Consider the following 19856-nt stretch of genomic DNA (forward strand, 5'->3'; position numbering starts at 1 on the left):
GGCTAATAACAACAACCATGTCATTAAGTCTGGATGAAAGGTTTTGATGATGGCAAAAGTACATTCCAACACAGTTCAAAATAAAAATCTCAAAGGTTTGAGTCCCTCCATCTCACATTCCACCTATTCTCCCACTCCCTGTGCTTCTGCAGAAACACATGAAAGAGCAAGCTGAAAAAAGCAAGAGAAAAAAACAGTTTTCCCTCCAAAATGCAAGCAAAACAGTAACACATTTCAATTACAACAAGAAACTTATTTTTTGCACAAAATAAAATTTGGTCTTTCCAACAGGCTCCAGCTGTGGTAGGCTAAGAGTAAAGGTGTAACACATGAAGGCAAATACGGCTTATATTTTAGGAATTTCCATTATTTTTATGGATTGCATTGATGAGAAATGCATTTGCACACTCTGAACTGCCAGTAACATTTTTGTTGTGGGATACACTTTGAATAATTCCTTTGCAAAAAGCACGGCCATATATTCATAAGAAATGGAAACTTGTCCTGGAAGGCCCAAGCCGCTAAATGAATGGTATTTCAATAAATAAAGGCGGTATAAATTCAACATACTGATTCTCCAATTTACCATCCCCTAAACTAAAATTTATCATTCCTCTCCAATTTCAATTGCCAGCCATGCTGTCCTCTTAATCTTAATTATAAATGGTCTGCCACTTATCAAATCATCCTCTGTGTACTGCACAATCCTCACCCTTAATTGCACAAATATTTTATTTTTGGAACAACACAGCTCAGCAACAAGCTTCATTTTTCTTTTCATGACTCAGTCTCTATTAAAGTAAAGCATTTATAAAAGCTCTGGGCACATGGAGAGAAAATTAGTTGCTCCTCCGTGGCTAGCAGTTTTTAGCTAATCACAATGCAGCTCCACATCACTCCAAGCAGAGCGGTGATTAAAACTGTGCCTGCAACAAAGCAACATTGTACACAGCGATGACGTGCTCCAGTCAAAAACGTCTCCCCTCTTGTTATGATTGGTATTCCCCAGATGTTTGACTTTGAGCTCTAGCTTGGCAGGCGAGGCTTTGTGGCTGTAATTCAAGTCCCAAACTTGAGCAGCTCCAGTGTTTATTCTCATAATTTACACTTTGTGATGGCTTATGGACAGTTATGTACTTGGTTTCGTAGCCACCACTTCAAACTAAGGGCCTGATCCTGTCTTTATGGAGTTAGTGGTAAATGCCTCCCAGTTCCAGCATAAGCAGGAGGCCCCAGGTGACTAAACCATCTCCCAAAGCAAACAAGCCAATGTAAAAGAACAATTCAGTTTAAAAACAATTTAAAAATGCTGAAATCTTACTTACTAGGAAGTCTTCTTCACAGTACACCTTGCCATTGACATTGTAGAATGCTTTTCCTCGTAGTCTTCTCCCTGTTAAAATAGAGTATTGTCAGAATTTTGTGCTCCGTTCCCAAACCCAGTCACTCAGGATGCAAAGTGAGAAGCACATGCTGCTGCCCCTGTCTGCATGGCCAGTTCCTGGCCCCTCTCCTCCCCAGAGGGTCCATCCAGAGACACAGGTGAGGGTTAGGCTCTTGGCTCCATCCTGCCTTAAGAAATTCCTTATCAGCTAAACATTACTGCTAAGCACAGGTTATGGAATCTACTCAATACCAGTTCATAGAAAATTTGAAATCTAACCCCCAAAATGATTATTCTGGAGGGAAAGGCTCATTTGTAAATTGAGACAGTTTTCTTCACAGGTAAAACCACAGCAGGCATACATCCACTGCAATCAACATCAGCACTGTGTTTGTCTCCAAAGGACAAAACAAGGGATACTGCACATGGATGTTCCTGTCACCTTTAAAAATATTAATACACTAATTTATGTCACATCAGGTACACCCGCAGCTCCCTGCAACACTAAAGCAGTACAAGGCACGTGTGGTGGAGGGAAGAGCAGAAAAATCACACCAAACCCAAGGTACTTAATTTTCAAGTTTGAACATTTGCCATTTCATTAGTGCTTGTGGAACTCTACTGACAAAGCTTATGATCATCCTTAACTGATGGCTCTCTTCACAGAGAAATGCACAACAGACTCCAGAGAGTCCCAACAAAAAAGGAATAAAACTGGGAATTAAAAAAACACTGAGCCCAGCCATAGATACAGCAGATCAGACTTGTCTTACACTAGAGCTACTCCATTGAGAGAAACGCCACTTTACCAGTGTAAAGCCAGAGAGGGAGAAGAAAAAATGCACTTATCCTGACTCACCTTATTTCCACTCTGTGCCAGGGTCCCACTGGCCAAAGCTCCCAAACATTTGGGTGCCCTCACAAGCCATCTGCAGCCTTGGCAAGCAGAGGGCACAGTGCCTCCTACAGGCTGCATACCAGCTACCATTAGCAGTGACACTGAGCAAGGAAGAGGGCAAAAGTCTCTGTATTTACAGGTCAGCAGATGACCCCTCCCAGGTCACTGCTGAAGCTTATACTCCACAGAGTAAGCCTGGACGTCTCCTACCGAGGCAGAGTAGCTCCACCATAAACACCACCGATCTTTGCTGGTGAGCTGAGCCAGCTGGCCAAGCACTGAGGGGCAGGAGCGCTCTCCACGGTTTCCATAAACAATGTTGAGGAAAATATGATTAATTTTCAGTGCCTGAAAGTGCCTTTTACACATTGCCACTGCGATCTGATCCTGGGAAACAGTGTGTGGCACAAAGAAGTCGGGATCTGGGCTGATGCTTTTGGGAAATCACATGTTGCATGTGGTTGTCTGGCGGTTTTACTGTCGTGGCCGAGGGAAATGCTTCTTTTGTGTGCACATTCTTGGGCTGTCGATCTCATGGGCTGCTGTCTCCATACTGCTGGTAGGTGGAGTCAGCTCTTGTTTGTCTTTCCAGCTGCCTGGTAGCTCTGGTGGGGACCAGGAGCCTGGTGGCATGGGCAATGCACTGAGACTCCCATCTCCTCTGAGACTCTTAGGTAAAACTGGTCCATCCTACATGTCACACAAACAAGGCACGGGGATGGGACAGTGATCAGGGGGTCACGGGGCCTCTTTCGACTGATGAGGAGCAACTACAGATCTTTCCTCCTGCTTATCAAAGCTGTTTTTAAACCTCTCCAGTGGAAGGTAAAGGAAAGGTAAATGGAAGAGAGAGAAGAAAAGGAAAGAGGCTAGAATGGCTTTTTAAAGGACATGTTGGCTCTGCCAGATCCAGCCTTGATAAACAAACTTGTCTTTAGATGTTGGAAATAAAGTGGCTGCACCCAGAACAGGGACTTGCCTTGGATGTGCTGATGCATCACTTCCACCTTGCTCACACACACTGCTGGTGCAGAGCCAGGGCGTTTGTTTCAGCTGGAGAAGTGCTGGCCATCACCCTCACCACACACCCATTATGGTTAGGAGCAGCCGAGGTAATTAGGGACAAATCCCAAACTCTGTTGCTGGAAGGATCTCCCTAATTTGGGGAGGTGTCAGCGTCTCCTGAGACACTGCACAAGGACCCATACACCCTGCTTTGTATCCCAGTGTGCAAAGCCTGGCAGTGCTCAGGTTGATAGATATGCCCCAAATTCTGCTCCTGTTGTTCCCTTTGCACAGCATCACTGGGAGAAGCCAGTGGGGTCAGAGCTTTCCCAGGCTGAGGAGGAGTGGGAAGCCTGCGACCCAAGGCAAACAAGGCAAACCCCAATGTTTTGGACTGTCTCTCAAAGACATTTATGTTATCAGATGTGTTTGGCAGCCGATTGCCCTGCGACATGAAACAACCTCATCTCACCCCAGCGCAGCAAAGCTGTGAACCTCTATCTCAGCCACTGCGTAACTTGTGAGCCCCTGCTCACACCCCGCTGCTCCTCAAGGCCCCCTGCCTGCCAAACACAGAGAGCCGACCTCCCCTTCCGTACAGCTGACATGGTAAAAACATCTCTTTTACACAGCACTCACAGAGCAACACCTTTCAAAACTAAGGAAAAAAACCATTTTCCCCATTTTACAAATGAAAAAAACAATCTGACTTGCCTAAACTCATAAAGCAGGCAAGCAGCTTGCTCACATAATTACTATTATTAGCAATAATTAATGATTGACAGGCCTTTTACCTTAGAAGAATTTCATTCACGGCTCATATAATAATTATCTCATAAGCAAGAAACAGCAAGTTATCACACAAACAGCCATGGCTGCACTATATTGGGTTCTACATACTGCATTTTAGAAATAAAGGCAAGAACGTAAGTTCCATTTGCCCTCCAGAAGAGTTTGCTAAATAACAGCATTGAAAATGGTCAAACACCAAACAATGTGAGTGCCTGAGCACCATGTGAAAACCGCAATCAAGAGTGCTGGCAGGTGCAGCCGTGGGACCCAAAGCCAGGGCGATGCAGCGCTGGTCCCTCCCAGCCGCGGAGAGCCGAGCCGCAGGCTGGCTGTGACGCCTCCAGGTCAGGGTACCTGCCCCCAGCTCCGTGTACTGGACAACGTGGTTTCGCCTCTCAAGGTCCTGGAGTAACTCGGGGGCTTGCACAGCACCAGCCTGTTCTGTGTAGCCGTAACCTACTACTGTCAATCAGGCAGAGACAACAAGTTTAAAAAAAATAATGTTGCTTTAGCCAGCCAAGGGCCTGGCCAGTAGACAAGGTAATACCACCCTGTCCACCGGTACACAGGACCTGCTGCTTGGCTTTCCTTTGGGTGACTGAGCATAGCCAAGCCTGGGTTACGATTTGCTTTCATAATATTGAAACAAAAAAGTCAAGAGTTTCTGACAAAACTTGATGCAACTTGCTGATGGCTCATTATAGTAATAATGAGCAGGTATAATTAGCAGCCTAGTGCAGAGTTCACAGGTACGGGGTTTCATAAACACTGTGCTGCTTTCCTCCTCCTGATGGATGCCCACCTTGGCATGCCTGTCCTGTCAGACCAGTTTTCAACAGTAGTGAGGAAGAGGCTCCCTTTCACACCCGACCGAAGAGCTGCAGGTCAGCCAGGAATGTGCGGGGGGACCATGGGACAGGGCAGAAGCCATGCAGGCATGTAACGCTAGCTTTTACAGGGAAGCCCTTTCTGCCCCGAGTGCTCTTTAGCCTTGTTTTACCTTAGAAAATGAAGCTTATGCACTCACGGTGACAACAAATGCTTGTTCCAAGTAACTTTTAGATTTCTTGACTGACATTCACATTGAGGGGTAAGCGAACACCAGGATAAGGGGGTTCCACCACCTCAGGTGGGAGGCAGAGACCTCACAAATGGTCCAGCAAAGAGCGCAAAGACTCATGTAAATGATCTGGTAGTTAGTAAACTGCAAGCTAGAAATGACTGTCCCAAGGAACAATCACAACTGGTGTTTGCAACCAACATGACAAATATCCAAAAGAATGCAGGCTTTTGGAACTTAAAAAAATCAGGATCAGCTCTAGGTTTTTAACATCAGTTTTCACATTTAACTGGTTTATGAGTCTCTAGTATTGAAATGTGTCTAGCAATTACCTCCTGCACAACTTTTATCTCAGGTGCGCAAACTAAAAGGAAGGAACAGGAGAGCTGTTGCTTTAGCAAAGGACTCAAAGATTCGGCTTGCAAAAGGAAAAATGACCACAGTTGTCACAGGCTGTCCACAACTATTCTCTCCAGCCTCCACAACACTTCACTGGGTGGTGAAAACACACCAGCCAGGAAGCTAAGATGGGGTAAAACTTTTTCCAGAGCTGTTTCAAAGGCGGCTCCAGGCCCTCATGGAACAAAATGTGAATCAGACCGGGTTTTACGGTCTTGAGGAGGTGCTCGGAAAGAGCACTGAAAATGTCCTGCCCCCTCCCCACCAGCCCGGGAAGCATCTTCAAAGCCCGCCCTGCAGCTGCTGGCAGTGGGGTATTTGCCTATAGGGAGGTGAGTTTATCAAGACGCAGCCTTCAGTGGTAGATCTCCAGTCTCACATGGGATGATGCAACCACGTCGGGGGCTAACACCCCCCCTCGCCTTTGTAAAACAAGAGATAACAATGTCTCACTGTCACAGCATGGTTATTAGACCTAATTACTGTTTGCAGCATGCTTTGAAGTTGAAAAGTGCCAAGCATTATTATAATATTTTAAGCACTTTGATGATTAAAAACATGCAACTGTTGGGTAATAATCATGATTTACTAGTATTGTAGTGTAAGCAAGTTCATGTGAGAAGCCTGCACTGTCTCAGTGCCTGACGCTACTTAAAAACAAACAGCTCCCCTCTGACATAATGGGAATGCTGCAGCCCCAGCCTTGCCTCCCAGATAATGCCTGGTGCATCCCTGAGACTACCAGCGTGCTGAAAAAAATATACCAGCGTACCTCCTCACCATCACGATCTCTCTTGTGATATAAGTGCCTCTACTAGTAACGTCACAGAGGAATTTTTTAGCGTTAAGAGGGAACAACATGCAAGATGACTAATAACGTCCTTGTTATTTCTAACATTACAACTGTATGGAACAAGATTGTATTTTAGTCAGGAAATGTACTTAAAGCCTTTCAATATGGAGTCCAATTGAAGAGTTCAGCTGCAGATATCACTGCTAAAGATAAGGGATTTGTTAGAGCAGAGCTAATTAAAAGCCTGAACAGCCTGAGCTATTGCCACGGAATATTATTCAAGCACCTGCCATTCCTGTTGGCTGGGGACGTGCCTGGGTAGGTCTGACCACACATAAGCACAGACTCAGCTCTGCTGCTGCTTCTCCCATGGGGGCACGGCCCCCCCGGGCCCCCCCGCAGGCAGGAGAAGGTGCAGGCTGCGGCAGGCCCAGGGCGGACAGCTGGGGCTGCCCGCCTGCAGCACAGGGGGCTTGCTTGAGCCCCAGCACTGCCACCCTGCTCCTGCTGCTGAAGTGGCACCCACAGGCTCCTGACTTGTCTCACAGCAGCAACACAAATAGCTCTTCATGGGGGAAAAAAGTGTATCACATCACTTCTCTCACTGGGATTTCTTCCCCTTCTTATTTTATGAATTGTCAGTTCTAAGGCTGAACAGGACACTCGGTGAGAATCTCTGCAGGCTGGAAACTTTGGTCCACAACTCGCAGAGCTTTCTGAGCATGGCTGCCCGTTTCTTCACGCCTGACTTACCGAAGAACTCTGCGTGTGTGTTTCAGTTAGCAATGTTAAACATAGACCTAATTACGTGCGAACTACTTCAGCCACCATCTCTGCAGTGACTGATGGGACACCAGCATGGTTTCCAGTCTCATGCTAGCACCTTAAGTGACAGTCTCACAAAGCATTCAGGCTAAAGCGACATGTAAACATACACCCTGGACTAATATGCAGCATTTGCTCAAATATTTCCCAGCTACCATAATAGGGAAGGAAAATTCCCATGCGTTGCTCCAAAGCCCTGTACAAGCAAAACCAGACACAAGGTGGCCTGGGCTGAGCAAATGTATCTGCATGCCTGCTGCCCACCTGCGGCCACAGTCACCATCACTGCTCAGTGGAAACATAGACTTTACCAGGCCAAAACTGGAAATTTTGTTTTACAAAAGCCCCTGGCATAGGTCTGGGGCTGCTCTGATTCAGAGCCAGTCTGCAGTGGCCATCCATGGACTGCTCACACTCCCAAATGCAGACAGCACTCCAACACACTTTGATACTCCAGGTGCCACCCATGGGCTGTGACGGGACCCACTGCGAAGCCGGTGCAGGGGCAGCCAGTGCCCAAGTGATCTCCTGTATGGCCTGCGGACACTGTCACGACAGCACAGGGTATCACGATGAGGACCACTGTCCACAGCCTTCAACTGAATGCCGTCACAGACGCTGCAGCTTTTCTTGTGCAAGGTAAGACTTGCTCTCTGAAGAGCACCTGTGTGCTAAGTACACGTTTTAATGACTGAAACCAGGACCAAAATAATACAAAAGCTGAAGGGTGAATGAAACATCCAGAATCCAATCTGTTCTCTGCAAACCCCCAGGTTGGCCAGCTACTGTTTCTGAAAGGTGGAAGCAAAACTAAGTTGCCAGATGATTCCAGGAACTGAAACTTCAAGAGAAATACCAAGTTTTACAAACATGGAATAAATAATTTAAAATACTAATTAATAGCAATCCACCTCTGCTACCTCCTCTACCCAGTCATCTCAAGATAAAAACTGATGCAGAATTTCACCCAGGAGATCTGTTTTCTTTCACTTGGTATAGGAGGTTCGACTATCCAGAAATTAAAGATACAACAAAAGAAAACAAAAGCTTCCAATGCTATTTCTTTATTTGTTACCATTTCTCCTTTACTCACATGTGAGTTGGAGCCCACGGTTCTCCATCCATCCCTCCCCCTGGCTTATGACTGCCTATCTGCACAGAGATTTTCTTTACATGGGGTTTCTATCACTCCACCCACTTGAAAACGGGGAGCACTGAAGCTGCTTTAGCCCCTGAATAAGCATTAATAAAATTTTTCTCCTCCATCTCCTACCGGGGACTCACACAAGGCCACCAAGCAACATGAGCACAACCTCTTCATGATGGGGTCCTGCGTTCCAGCCGCAGCCTTTGGCACGGGTGCCAGGGCAGTGCAGGGTCTTCGCAGTCGGAAGGGGCTGGGAGGAGGAGGAGGAGGGCTGCGCCCCGGCCCCAGCCCCTGGGCCTGGAGAAACTTCCATCCCCCACCGCCACTGCCCCGTCCCCTCCTCACAATGCTCAATTGCTCAGGCTTTGTGAAAGGAGGGGTGAATTTCTAGGGCTTTCAGGGTTTTTAAGATTGGGGGGGGGGGGAAAATCAATGCCAAATTCCTTTGAATAGAAGATACTGCATGTTGGCAGAAGCCACTTTTCACAGACTCCAGCCGTTTGAAATCTGAAACACTAAAAAGTGGCTACTGTGGATGTGCTGTATTCTTCTTTTCAAAGCAATCTGGCACACAATTTTGCTCCCCTGTTTCAGGACCCAATCCTGCATTCCTTTCACGCTCAGACTCCCATTGACTTTAAGAAATGCAGGATTGGATCCTAAATGTGTGCTTTACTCACACAATAGCTCCTCATGGTTACGATCTATTGAGAAAGGCACACTTTAAAAACCATTTGGAATTGCAGGCTCATCCACCAGGCCAGAATGCCTGTAAAGATCTGCCATTATTTCAGGAAAAATGCTCGGTGTGTGAATCACACACACACACTCTCTCACATTTCCCTGGTTTCAAGCTGCAGGCACAGCTTAGCTTGAGATGCATCAAAATATTTTGAGCACTGGCCTGATAGCTCATGAAGAGACCACGTGTAATTTTAGTTTTGGAAAAAAGGCAAAACTCCGGGGAAAAAAAAAGCACCAAAGCAAACATATAAGCAGCTGAATCTTTAGGACAGTTTTTCAGGCAACTTTTGTAAAAGCCTCTAAAAGGCCTGCACCAGCGAAGACAAAACAGGGCCGTGCACTGCTATTTTTGAGGATGCTGTATATTGAGTTACGAGGCTATTACGATGCAAATCTCAAATGTACAAGCTTTTTACTTGGCCATAAACACAAAACAGTATACATTGTCCTTTCAGAAGAAAAGGTTTGCTGCTAAAATAGCAGAAGCCCTACGTAAATAACCAACATTCTTTCTGCCTGAGGTCACTGACTTGGCCTATTCAATTCCGGGCTAGTCTGGGATTTGACAATCTAAGCAGGGGAGAGGCCCTTTCCTTTTTTTCAAAAGAATGCTGGGATTTTATTTGAAATTTAAACTCTTGCAAACAAAAGGTGGCATCGTATGCTAGAGGCCTATGAAGGTGGAGTACAGGATGTGTATTGTTTTCTCCCTTTACATAGATTCTTTCAGGAAAGAGTATTCAGAGTCTGTGAACAAATTCTAATCAAATATTATCATCAGGTAGGCAGACATAGAAAGATATGAATGAACACTTTAAAGAGATTAGATCTATTTTTTAAAAATATCGATGCAGAGAAAGCATTAAATGGTTAAAAATTATAATTTAAATTATCATTTAAAATAAATTATCTTTTAAATCTTAATTGAAAATTCTTCCATAGCTTAAGTTCCAATACTAATTCATATTTGTACACTAAAAATGAGCTTCTCAGTGCAAATTAACTGTGGCTACAGAGTCAGTATTCATTCTCTATCTCAAGTTGATCTGTCCTGGAGAGGCAGATGGCAGTTAACTATTTTTCCTCCACATTACCGTTGCCCAGCTCTTACTTGGACTCACACAAAAGTACACTCTTGTATAATACAATTATCATTGCCATTTCTGGGCTGTTATCCAGGCTCTGCTCTGCGCCACCTCTCCAGCACAGAGCAGCGTGCCAGCTCCTGCCACACGGACGTGCTAATACCACACACCTCCCACCACAACTACGCCAAACTGAATTTGGACCTGGTGTAAATCGTGGCAGCATCACTGAGTTCGTCACAATTTATACAAGCTGTAGACCTGCCCCAAGGTACTATCTTTGCCAGAAGAAAGTCTGTCTTTGCTATGTGCTCACTAACGTGTGGTAAAATCCAGATGAAAATAAGGCAGTTTATCATTCTGACATGTTTGTAGCCCAGGGTAAACTCTAGACTCTCCTCTGCAGTTTACCTTAACCTGCCATGATGTCAAAATGAAAAACTTCATTATCTTCCCTAGGATTTTGCCTTGTGTCAGCTATCGCACTGAAGGAAACATCTTTCTATCCAGAAAGCACACCTTTGGTGCCAAAACCCCTTGCATTTCTGCACTGAGGCAAGGAATGTGTCTTGCTCTGCCCACTCTGCAGCACTTGCTACCACCAAAGCCAGCAAGCCCAGGACTGGGCAGAGAGGATGCGGAGGGTTTCTGCCCCAACCTAGCTGCATGACTTAAACTGTCAATCTCCAGCAGGATTATGTAGGTAGATAGCTAATATCTTTTGTTACCTTGCTGGAAACCCCCACCTTTCTTGGCAGAGTATCTATAATCTCTGTGCCATGTTTACTCTAGTGTAGAATTCTCTCTTCCTTTCTCTCTCCTACTCTTCAGTCAGGTTATTTAACCAAAAGGTTTCTTAATATGCTGCAGGGACAAGAAGATCTCTGACCTCTGGTACTTGGGCAAAGTGTTTCTGTGCAGACCATATTATAAATTTAGCAGATACTTTCAAGCTTCCATATAATTTTCAGAAGTTAAAATTAGCAGATGTTTCCTTTCTCTCCCACTTATGTATTTATTCTATCCCATACCACCCATCAATTTCAGGGTTAAGGCATACATTATTTCCATGGAGCTCCAACAGAAGTACTTATGTTGAAAAGAAGTTTGTAAAAACATAAGCCAAACACATATTTTAAAACAGAAATACAGCAGCCTACATTGATCTAATAGCTATTTTGGGCCTATATATTAACATGTATCTTAAAAATATTTCTTAATAAGCTAGCAAGCGGATAGGGAAATGCAAAACAGAGCTCCAAATTTACTTCAGTTAAGATCCCCCCCCCCCCCCCCCGTTTACAAATGGGGAAAAAAAAAAAAGAAAAAAGTGAAGAACGAGGACAAAGCAACACAGACCACTAGGTAAAAACCATGAGAGGCCTCCTCACCCCTCAGCAAGCTGGGAGGGAAGGGGCTATAGCTTTCCACTGTGGGAAGTTTTCATTGTTCCATCACAGACCCTGCTTGTTATCAGCAAAGAATTCCATTTTTCCAGCTGCTGCTTGTAAGCCAGAACTTAAAAAGCACTTGTCTTATCACACTATCCCAGGGTCTGAGTGCCAGCCCATTCTATGGCAAAATAAATCTGTCACCAAACTGCAGCCTATTCCAGGCCAAGCCTTCCTGACTGCAGGACCAACCTTCCAGAGCAGCCTTGCTGGTTGCTACCCATGCAACGTGGTGGGTGTTTTTCATTCAAGCTCTAGTAAGAACCACCACAATGGCAGCAAAAAGGATCCATCTAGCTCTGTCTCCAGCTCTGGCCAAGAGTGGAAGCTCAACAGGAAAGAGTATTAGAAACAGGGCTCACACAGGCTGATGTGTTCCCAAGAATAACCTCTCAGCTTCCAGCAGCCAGCACTTAGGGCCTTCCTGCACCACAGGTTGCATCATAACTATTATGTTTAATAGCCTCACTGGACCAATCCTTCTTTAATTTGTCTAATTCCTCTATGAGATCATTTATACTTTTGGCCTCCATGCTATCCCTATGGCAGTGAGTTCCACAATTTCATTATGCATTGTATGAAGTGTTCCCTTTTGTTTGTTTTAAATCTCTGCTGATCTCAAGCTTCTGTTGCATCCTAAAGAACAAAGCAGCCTCTATAGTCATCACCACCAGACTAGAGAAAAGCTTTGTAAGTCAAAGCCTGAAACCCCAGTCTTCAACTACACCTGGAAATGAACAGGATGCAGATCACAGGCACAACTCATATTTTTATCTAGCAGCTTTTTGAGACTCTGCTTAGATCCTTTTTGTATGACACGAAAGTGGACACATATAAGTGGAACTGATAGTTCCTGACTCAAAAAAGTTCATACTGTGTGTGTGAGCTCCCTGCAGGAGACACAACCAAGCCACCGAGTTCTGCACTGCCTGAAGTTTAATGACCAGCATTCATAAGAAGTGAACTGCTGTAATACACAACAAGAGATAATTTCTATGGGAATATATCCAAAAGAAGCAGCCACTGTATTCCAGTAAGACTAAAGGAAAAAAAAAGAGTGGGGAAAAAAAAGTTCAGTCCCTACCGCCATCTGGACATTCAGAGCACAGCAAGAACCCACCAAAATTAACTTGTAAAAGTTAGGTAAACTTGTTGAACTGAGGGCACTGCAGAGCCCTCACCATTGTTACAAGGTTCTTTCTTGCAAGTTGTTATTCTCTTCTTCATTCAAGTTCAGCCTCAACTGAAAATCACAGCTTAGCCTGGCTCTGAAGCAGATGATCAGAAATCTGATCAAGAGCTGGAATAGCAAGTCAGATTGCTGAATCTCTGCACGGTGAGCTGCCACATCACCTTCCCTCCTAACACTTTACACATTAAAGTATGTTGAACACAAGGAGCGGCACCGCCCAATCCTGTGGCAACCTGCAAGAGAGCCTCAAGGGAGATGAGCAATTTCCCTAAACTATCTTCTGCCTTGTCTCAGAAAAACAAGAATGGATTTGCACAGGAACAGCTTACTTTTTTCCTCCCAGTAGCATCATATGTGTCAGCACCTCAGTGTGAGCAGCATCAAAGGGTGCTGCTGCTGAACCTAAACACACCAGCAATGCTTGATTTGAGTCGCATCCAGAAGGTGTTCAGCAGCCAACACCAATGGCACCCACGTGCTTGTGAACTCAAACTCACAGTGCTCAGTTCTCACTCCCTTGAGATAAATCTGCACAATAAAGTGAGATTGTTGAGATTCACAGTGCCTAGAGATGGCATCTGGAGCAACAGATACAACTTTTTTCTTCATGTGATAATGGAAAAACGTGTCAGGGAGTGGTCCTCAGGACCAGAAGTGCTAAGAAAGCTTAGAAAGGTTAGTACACAGTGAAAAAAAATCTAAACATTCTCAGGATGGACAAGTATTTAAACATTATGCCAGTTTTGAAGCACAATCTTTGGTTTTAGTTTATTTAGCAGTAAGTTTGAAAGAACTGCAACAGAGACACACATTTCTCTTCTTGCTCACACTGTTATACTGATGTTAATAACGTTACTTCAGATTTATTCTGATTAACTTTGAACAAAACCTTGCTAGGACCTTAGATATGTGTTTTAGAGAGTATTCCAGTGTACTTTCCTGTAATAAGATAAAACTGAAGATTATAGTTGTACTGAATTACTGCAATGAACTGGGGCTTTCTCAGCCAATCTGAAATACAAACAGAAATGAGCCCTCCAGAACGGCCTGTCCTTGACATTCTGTGGTGGACTGACCACAGCTTCCTACACCAGGTCACATCAGAACTAAAACCACAAGCAGATTCCAAGACAGCACTGAATAGGTAAGACTCCTGATAGTACACTCGCTTCTTTTGGCACTCAGGTACAATAAGGATATTGTTCCTTTAATGCTTAACTTTCCTTTTAAGAAGTATGTGAGATTTCAGCCAATTCTCCCCAACGATTAGTTCAGGATGAATGTACTTAACTCAGGATTCAGCTGGAAAGAGCCCAAGTAGATGCAATCAATTTTCCACTAAATCCACTTCCTTCCTCCCTTCCCTACCCAGCATGAGACATCAGCTCACCACTACAGCCAGTGGTGACTAAGACAATGAAAATTTCTGCCTTCAGCCATGCTCATATCAAACTTGGTTACTCCTCCTTTTGATTTTCCCCATTTTTCTTGGTTTTGCATATCCTGTTCACTAGCCCAACATTTGGGCTAGGTGGAAAAGCTATAGAGCAAGTATAAAAAAGCAGCTATACAGCAAACCACAAACTGCAAATGCATTGGCTGCTGTAAACCCCGATGTTAATAATTCAAAACTGCACAGCATCAGCTGCAGAACTCCACTGATAAAGGACGACTTTCCCCTTTGCTGAACTGGAACTTCCCTGAGATTTCAATGTGCAGGTACTGTATGTCTGCATCTGCCAGTATCCGTGCTGCGCCATCTCTGTGTGAACATCAAATTATCTCCACCACCATCATCTAAACTACTTCCGAGATGTTAGCCTCTAGCCACTTTACTTGAACCAACCTCATGCAGCATGGCCTGAAAAAGAACAGTTGTAACAACAGGGATGATTTGCTACTGTAATTTCACCAGGGTAATAAAAAACAACATCTGTTCAAAAACCAGGCTTAGAAAACATGATCTCTAGCTCTCATCTAAGTGCCGCCTTAAGAGTTTAAGTGATTTCCACCTTCATTTCCCTAAGCATATGCATTCTCCTTTGTTAAGTAACTTGTGGAAACAGCAAAACAAATCCTGATGGCTATGTATTCTTTAGGCTTTCTTCCTGTCCGACAGTGGTCTCCAAACTTTTTTTGATCATGCTGCCCTATCAGTAAAACACGTTTAAGCATGCACCGCCAATACATGTATATTTACTTATTTATAAATTATATACATCAACTACTGAAGTATTTTCTTCCTGCACCCTGTGATGGATGGTCTTGAACACTCTCTGGGGTGCATGCACCCCAGTTTGGAGACTGCTCTAGAGACCACTGGACTGTTAATAATGATTCAGCAAATTGTTTCCATAGGTCTGAATTTTACAGTGCTGTGGTTCCCAAGGTCAGTAATCCACTGACGCACTCAAGTAAATTATTTGCATTATTTCCAGGAAAATTTTTGCAGGGAATGCAGCTGGAAGTGTGACAGCATAGAGTACCCAAGCAGCCAGCTGAGTTAAGTGATTGAGGTTCTAATGACTATATCCAATTTAATGTTAGGACATACTACACTTGTGTTTCAAAACACATCGATAGACAACCATTGAGACACACATGTCAGTAATCCAAAATGATTGCTAAATCCATTCCTGCTTTCAAATATGCATTTAATATTTTAAATAATCAGACGCCTTCCACTCTGCACAGGTACAATTAAAAAGAACTGGCATGTATTAATGGCTGTATTCTGCATTTACACTGGCACCTACACCAGTCAAGTCAGCCATACTGCCAGAAGCCAGCAGCCACTGCTGGTTTTATTTCTTCTTACAGAAGATACTTTCAAAGTTTCTTTCCTCCACTTCTTTGCCTATTTGTTGCCTAGCTCATCACTCACTTTTACTACTACTATTCCACAAATAGTGCAAGTTCACAGGAGCATAGCAAACAAAGAGTCAAGGCTTGATGCTTTTAGGCAAGAAAAATCAGCTTGGGGGCTGGGGGAAAGAAGCAAGCCTAGGAGGCATCCAGAGCTGGGACTGCTGCTGGAAGCAGTCTCTGCCAGTGGAAGGCAGGGCAGCTGGGCAGACGGGAGGCAGGAGCCCCTTCCCTGCCACAGGCAGGCTGCCTGCCTGCACCAAGACTGGGCTGCAGAGCAGGCAGGGCATGGCAGTGCTCAGGACTGACCAGCTGAGTCACGGGGGGAGAAGCAGTAACAGCAGATACGGAGGTGAGGACGAGGTTACGTGGGGCCCTGAACAGGAAAGGGAAGGAAAACAGGGTTTTTTTCACATCGGTAAAGGGAGCTGGTGAAGACAGAAAGGAACAGGACAGTGCACAAAGCAGCAAGGGAAGCCCTCGCCTAGCGCCCGACACCTCTGTGCCACCTGCACTCCATAGGATGAACAGGCAAAGGGAGGGTATCTGTGGCATTTGAAACCTGGTTTTGCAAGCCTGCCCCTAACAGCACAAGGCAGCAAGCACTCACAGGGGGCTTTGGGAATGACTTTGCAAGGCCCCCCAGTAACCTCAAAAACAACTGAGTTTACCATGGGGATTGAACCCCATCTCAGAGGCCACAGATGTCAGCAGTCTCCTCCCCCACTGCCCCGTCCCGAAGCACTGCTCCCAAATGGCACGAAGTGGCAGGAGTGTCTGCAGGACCACTCGGCAGAACTTTGTGAGTGTAAGCAAGGCTTACTGCCTCCAGTAGGCTTACACATCTCTTTAGTCACAGCAAGAACAAACTAGAACTTAAATGCAAACATACTGAGCCACATCTTTACCTGTCACTCAGCTCTGTGGGACACGGCACCAAGACCAGAACACTCTTTGCCATTTCAGTTTGCAGGGTGCTCCTTTCATCACCCAGGAACAGCAGCACTGTGGGTGAAATGGTGAACCCCCATGACCCCAAAATGGTGGTAGGTCATTCTGTCCCAGGACCACAGGACACAGACTTGTTCCTCAAGTACTAAACATTCACGAGAAGACGAGAGAGAGAACACCAAGCGCCCAGAAAACACTCAATGCCATTCCCCGAGGAGTCCCTCCCCACTTCTTGCATACCCTGAGCCTGCTGAGACACTCAGGGCAGGCAAAGAACACAGGACTACACCCAAAGTTACCACATTCCTGCTTTGTTCACCACTTGAAGAAAATAATTCTCTTTAATTTATATGAATGTTGAGCCAGGAGAGCTCTCATGAGAGGGTGGATCATCAAGAGAAGGCGACTGTTTAAGGGACAGCACAGAGTGCCTACGTATCAGGTGCCAGCCCAGCACCTATTTCCAGACAGGCAGTGACACTACAGCATATCACATTATCTCTGCTGGCTGCCAAAGCACACTGCCTGCACTCCATCAGATACTGGTCCTGTGAACCGCCAAGTGGAGTCAATAATCCGATAAATGGAGGAGTACTGAATACAGACTGGACCTTGGCCATCAGGGAGGCCATGGTGGGGTTTTGCTTCAGGTTTGTTTTTAGAAAGTATTTACTGTACCTAATTCAGGAGTGTGGGATCGAGTTTGCAAGCACGAGACTTTCCTAATTTTATTTGTGTCAGCTGAGTGGAGGTTTCATGCTGGTAAAATACTAGTAGTTTCTCAGTAAACCCATAAAATAATTCCTTGCTATTTCTGGCATGGTGTTAGTAATCAAAGCTATATGGCAAAATTACCTGTTTTTTATACAAGTACAGGGAACAGGCTCCCCCAGGGCAAACACTAAATGTTGGTGTGATGGGAGCAGGCTCCTGCTGCCCAGCTAAGAGCTCATGCCACTCTCTGTGAAGTCAAGAATATGTTGACACTAACTGAAACTGGATTTGCCATGAGTGATGATAAATCTAAAAAGCCCCAGTAGAAATTCTGGTCAAAGGATTTTCAGGAAATGAGATATTTATTGGAAAGGGAAAAAACACTTTCTGGCTAAGATCAAATTTAGTGAATTTCTTCCTGTGCTGTGTTTTGAGGGAGAAAGGCAGAGAAGAGTGGTTAGGAAGAAAAGCTCTTCCCTACCTCAGTTAAAATCAAGCTAAAATTGCTTGAGAAGCCCAAGGATAGGAGAAAACATCCACTGCTGGTAAGTGACTCTAGAAAGTGACCTGTAAAAGTCAAATTTGCCAGAACCAAGCTGGTCATTCTATCTATAACAGTAAGTTTATAAGCAAGCAAAACATTCAAGCTCATGTCAAATACCAGGGGTCACCAAAGCACTTTCCTTGGTGCCCAAGAACAGCCCACTGCAGCTATAATTGGCTAATCCTCCCGAGTCCTGTCATTTAAATGAGAAAAAAAATATAGTTGTTTATGTAGGCTTTAGGCCAAGTCTGTTTCTCTGATAAGTTTCTCTGGTGCATTTGTGTCTCACATCCGATTTTGAGTCCTCTGAATACTGGAGACAGCATTCCTTAGATACTTAAAATAAATTAAAAACACAACGTTGGGCTTGGACAGAGGAATGGGAACGTTATTCACGTGGCCCAGGCACTAAGGGCTCTGGGGAGTGTTGCTGGGAAAGTAGTCTTTTTAAAAATTAGTTCATGTATTTAATGATATATAATCCTCAAAATGGTCCTCCATAAACTGTAAATATGCATTATTTGAGCAAGTAATTATTTTCAGTAGCATGCTGCAGCAGCTGTATGGCTTGGCTGCCAGACACTACAAGTGTTTCCTCCAGCAAATGCATCTATTTGTGATGTAACTATAATTATTTAATAAAAATTCTCACTTCTCCAGTACTTCAACCTCAGGATCTCCAAATAATTTCAAAATATTAGTGAAATCATCACAGTAACACCCATGTGAGATTGGTGAGAAGAATTAACTCCACATGGGTAAAGCCAGACAGGCTAAGTGATCTGCCCAAGATGACATAGAAGCCTGGAGCAAGTGGAGTAAAACCCCATCCTCTGATTCACAGTGCTGATTTACCTCTTCGTGACCACCACCCTATCAATCCTCTCAGCTAAGAATTTTTTCTCCATTGTTTGCCAATACCCTCTGCGAGAAGAAAGCCTGAAAAGACCAAATGCTAAAGTTTGCTGCCACTGTTTGTTTTATGAATGTGAAGACAAACTTTACCAAAACCCAATCTTTTATTTTGTTTTGTACATGGCAAGATTCTTAAAGGAATCAGCTTTTCGAGACCCCCAAGTAAAAGCATCCTTAAGGTGAAGAGTAGCAGTGGAAACCTTTGATATGTAAAATAAATTTGTCGGATAAAGTCTAGGCTGCTTTCCGGTGTGGAACACCAATGAGTTTTCAGGCCACACAGACATCTTTTCCTTGAAATAAGCAGTAAACAAGAATTACTATTAAGTGCGAGTTAGTAACCTGCTTGGATAGTAGGCATGGATGAGGTGCAAAGCAAGAAAGTCCTTCTGTTAGACAGCACATGAGGATGAAGATAACCCAAGCAACAAGAACAGATTTCCACTTCACACCGTGTTCTCTTACCAAGAGCTCTTGTCCTCATGAGGCAGGACCTGCTGACAGGAGTGAGAGGTGGATGTGTGGCTTGGCAAAAGGGGAGAGGAGAGGTCCTACCACTGTGCTGCAGAGCATCACCAGGGGGAGGGACAGCAAGAAGTCAAAGATTAGAGACAGCAGGAAAATGGGTAACAGGAATAAGAACAGAAAACTATTCAGTTGCAAAAGTACTGGGAAGTTTGGAAGAGGAACTTTGCTACTGAGGGGGGACAGACTGAAGTTTCCATGGCTGCAAAGTGGTATAGTCTTTGCTCCTTGGTAAGGGGATGATAAGCTGCCAACAGTCTAGAGTCTTTAGACCCTGGGAACTCAGGGATCCAGAAAAAGCCCAAGATATGCATAACAAGTCAAAATGGGAAATGACCAGGGTACAGTAAGATTTCAAACAGTGCCAAGGGCAAAGGGGCAAACTTGCTATTTTCTGGGGAAAAAGGTGCTGACATGCAGTTAAGATCTTTATTAAAGAAATCCATTGTGCTCATTTGAAATGAAGAACAAAAGATGCCCCCACAGAAATAGCGATAAAGTCTGAATTCTTCAGTAGTAGATCAGGCACATGCCAGAGCAAATGCAGGCAGAAAGAAGGAAGAAGAA

At 44.5% G+C, this 19856-nt stretch overlaps 1 protein-coding gene across 2 annotated transcripts in view; it reads right to left on the minus strand.

The window, feature by feature from the left end:
- The window catches only part of WTIP (WT1 interacting protein), a 97371-nt gene that overhangs the window by 37104 nt on the left and 40411 nt on the right, over positions 1–19856 (minus strand). For both annotated transcript variants that reach the window (XR_012634220.1, XM_074913553.1), the window contains exon 3: positions 1326–1393. Coding sequence is in view for 1 of the 2 variants with exons in the window: in XM_074913553.1 (XP_074769654.1) it covers positions 1326–1393 (68 nt within the window). In the remaining variant the exon portion in view is untranslated. The remainder of the gene's footprint in view (positions 1–1325; positions 1394–19856) is intronic.

This window comes from Athene noctua, chromosome 9, assembly GCF_965140245.1.
Source record: "Athene noctua chromosome 9, bAthNoc1.hap1.1, whole genome shotgun sequence".
Lineage (NCBI taxonomy): Eukaryota > Metazoa > Chordata > Aves > Strigiformes > Strigidae > Athene > Athene noctua.